At 41.0% G+C, this 3,656-nt stretch overlaps 1 protein-coding gene across 1 annotated transcript; it reads left to right on the top strand.

Annotated features, from left to right (window-relative positions):
* Positions 1 to 298: 298 nt before the first annotated feature.
* Positions 299 to 3,267, top strand: SARC_10498 (hypothetical protein; the record flags this gene model as incomplete). Its single annotated transcript, XM_014295457.1, has 4 exons — positions 299 to 443; positions 1,005 to 1,111; positions 1,907 to 2,185; positions 2,865 to 3,267. Coding segments are annotated over 4 exons (606 nt in total), but the record flags the coding sequence as incomplete, so codon positions are not given.
* Positions 3,268 to 3,656: the final 389 nt, after the last annotated feature.

Here is a 3,656-nt window from a genome sequence, read left to right as displayed (position 1 = left end):
TATATATATATATATATATATATATATATGTATATATATATATATATATATGTATGTATGTATATATGTCTGTGTCTGTGTCTGTGTCTGTGTCTATGTCTGTGTCTGTGTCTGTGTCTGTGTCTGTGTGTGTTTGTGTGTATACATTTAAAAATATATTATTATGTATATATTATCATATTATTTTAGCGTTATGAATATACTATTGTACTATTACAGTATTGTATTATTACAATTTTATACAGTAATTTATGGTTATATGTATGCATATATTTATCCGGCGTCCTTCTGCATTCTCAGGCCCACATTCGCCACCGAGGTCCTACAGGACTTAGGGGACGGTAGGTTAGCGTGTCTTCAACAGTTCGCTGAGGATGAGAGTGCGAAGAAATCAGAGCATTGGACTGAGTGCCCTTTCAGGCCATTGGTTTGCGAACACAAGGGTATGGTGAATATGCTGCACAGACTGTTGTTTTGTATAGAAGTATCTGTCCGTGATAGTAAGTCTGGACATGACGAACTCTCATTCGGATGCATGTGGAGGATGTCTGTACTGTTTAGAATGGGTGTATATGTGCATGTAAGTAGTGATTACTGTCTACATAGGATATCAGTATTGCTTGTAAAGGTGTATATGTACACACCTTTGTATTTCTTACATGTACCCAGGATGTTCGCGAACAGTTTCACACTCATACGTGACAAAATACGACATCTAAGCTCAAATTGTACTAAGAACATACTATGTACCTTTAAATACCTGTCAAATGTCAGCAAGAAATTCGCAACCAGTAGCGTTCACACATAAAAGGACCACAACATACAGTACCAGAACAAATTCAATTCATGTTATTATGTACACATCTGAAGCACCACAACTTGCAATGCCAGAACAAAGTCGTTCCATGTATCAATGCTTTAAGTCAGCTGCACAAGTCAAAATGCGTCAACGAATCTCAAACTATGTCAATTGCAACTGATTCATGACACCCACACGTCTGCAGGGTGTACGCGGACGGTGTCGTATCTGCATTTAAAAGAACACGACCAGCAGTGCCAGTTCAAGATCATACCATGCCCAAATGGCTGTGATTACGAGTGCGTGCGCGGGGTGAGTGTGTGACATTGCTCGCTTCACATATGTGTGATGCTTGGTCCTGATGGTACGAGTTTGTTCTGTAATTCAACACTGGTGCGTGTAAAGTGCCCGCACTGTAAATTCCATAGCTCTTCTATTTGTATATGTGTGTGTATTCGGCGTAGTCTGCAGCAAGTAATTACATATGCAACGACTTTATATATATACTATCTTCACGTACGGCAAGGGATGTACTCGAGGAAACCTGCGGGCGGTGTGTATGTGAGTCACAACTGTTTTATAACACGAATTTATATTTTACTGTTTTTGTTAGCTGGACAAGTATCTGCGCTGCACTGCAGTACTTGCGCCGCAGTGCGACACAGCATGCCAAACACACAACTTCTCGCACACCCTGTGACCGCGACACTGTGGACAGACACAGGTCAGTTAGAGAGGTCAGCTAGAGACATAAACCGGACTATGCGAAAACGTTTCAATGTGTATGTTCATGGAACCATTCGTATATTTATGAATTACATAGTTCAAATTTATATTCATAGGTTATGGGGACCAAGTATGTGTATGATAATGAATGGCGTAGTACAAATTTATATTTTTAAGTTATGGCGATACATTGTAAAGGTTTACGTGCGTGTACACACATCGCCTGTCGCTACGGGAGACTGGGCAAATACAGCACGGTCGTGGACTCTGTATTCAGGAGATAACATCGACAGATACCATTTTACATGCACATGCAATTTTAGGTTTATCTACCCACAAGACACGCGTAGGTTCTCACCTATCATTCCATCCTATCCACAGGTTATGTCTGCACACTTAGAGGGTTCGTGTGTGTGTAAGCCTATTCCCTGCCCCTACCGACGCCTGGGCAAATGCAACACTGTACCGCAGAACAAACTAGAGGCGCACCTCCTCACGCACTGCAACCATCACATTGAAGGATTGGTGTCATATATAGACACACTCACGCTCAGAGGCCAGAAGATTGAGCAACGTATATACGATGCGAATGATCGGCTGTCTCGGTTCAAGGACCAACAGTTCCAGAAACATCTGAAAGACCTGGGCAAGATGCAGAAGGTAGGTTTGGCAATAATTTGTAGAAGGTAGGTATGGCAACCTGCCGATCTGTTGTCACTCTATGACATGTTCTCCGCCCGATGTCTCTGATGTTGGCTCTCCTCGTAGTCGCATGTACACTGTACACGTTTGATAGTACGCGTCGTACTATCAAACTATCGTTGCATACCTATCGCAACGTACTGTATCTGCGTTTAGAAGTGAAGTACAGTGTTCCCTTGTATAGTGTCGCACGTGTTTCTTGGCTCTGAACCAGATTCAGAAGGTGCGTGTGGTTAACAATCCGCTCAATCTCGCTAAAACTTTGATACGCTTGCACAGTAGCTGCTCTCTCTCTGTCTGTGTATGTGACACGTACGTAGGTCTTGTATTCTTTTTTATGTTCGCACATAGGTGCTAATGTGTAATGTGGCGATGCGACGGGTGGGGTGCTCGCGTTTGGTCCACTCGAGCACAACTTGCCAAGAGCTCGATGCGGATCATGACGTAGTCCGAATGAAATATTTTGCAATCTTGGCACGCAATTTTAACTCGTATATGAAGGCCTCTCTCGTATTCTACAGATCTACCTGCTTAGACAAACACCCTCATCTATCCGCACTAGCAACTATGATTTATATTCCCAATGATACCATCTCCTAATAATGCTTTGATGCATACACGTTTCCATATATCGCAGAAGATATCACATATGGAGTCTGATCTGACGTCCACACAGAACAAGCAGATGAAGCAACTCTCAAAGGTGCTATAAGGAATGCGCCGTGAAGGAGGGATAATATCCGATGGCGCACCTACAGTAATGGCGGTTAGAACTATGCCATTTCAAGAATCTCTAAATTCAAATTGTGCAAATACCATACAAGACCCAAATGGATATACTTTTAAGATGGACACTTTAATATTGTTTCGATTGTACAACACAAGTTGTACTCCTCGCCGGTTTGAGGTGGATATAGATAACGGGACAATGTATTTGTGGTCGAGGAGTCTGTGCAAGTTGTAAATTGGGCCGATACTAGAATAAAATGCATGGCATATCCGAAAATGATTTGGTATTTTCTGGTATCATTCAATTTTCTCTGGACATTTGAGTTGTCATATATACCCTGTTTTATAATTCAGTACAACTATTTACGATCACCGTTGAATACGAAGCCTTATTGGTCGCGAGACATGTCAAATTTACTGGGGGGGGGGAACATGTGCTTGTGCAAGGAAAAATCAACAAACACGCACATAAATACACACAGATTAGCATATTCTTATATAGGTATCTAGTATAATGTAGTACAAAGGACTATAGGCTTCTGCTGCTTACAGTCTTGTGGCTTACACTAAATACTATGTTGATTTCTTCTTGGATTGGCGTCCCGACTATGACTGGGATCAATACATTGGTCTTATGGTGATACCATATATATATATATATATATATATATATATATATATATATATATATATATATATA

This window comes from Sphaeroforma arctica (assembly GCF_001186125.1).
Source record: "Sphaeroforma arctica JP610 unplaced genomic scaffold supercont1.1270, whole genome shotgun sequence".
NCBI classification, from domain to species: domain Eukaryota; class Ichthyosporea; order Ichthyophonida; genus Sphaeroforma; species Sphaeroforma arctica.
The sequence above is the reverse complement of the archived record's forward strand: the minus strand, read 5'-3'. Positions and strand labels throughout refer to the sequence as shown.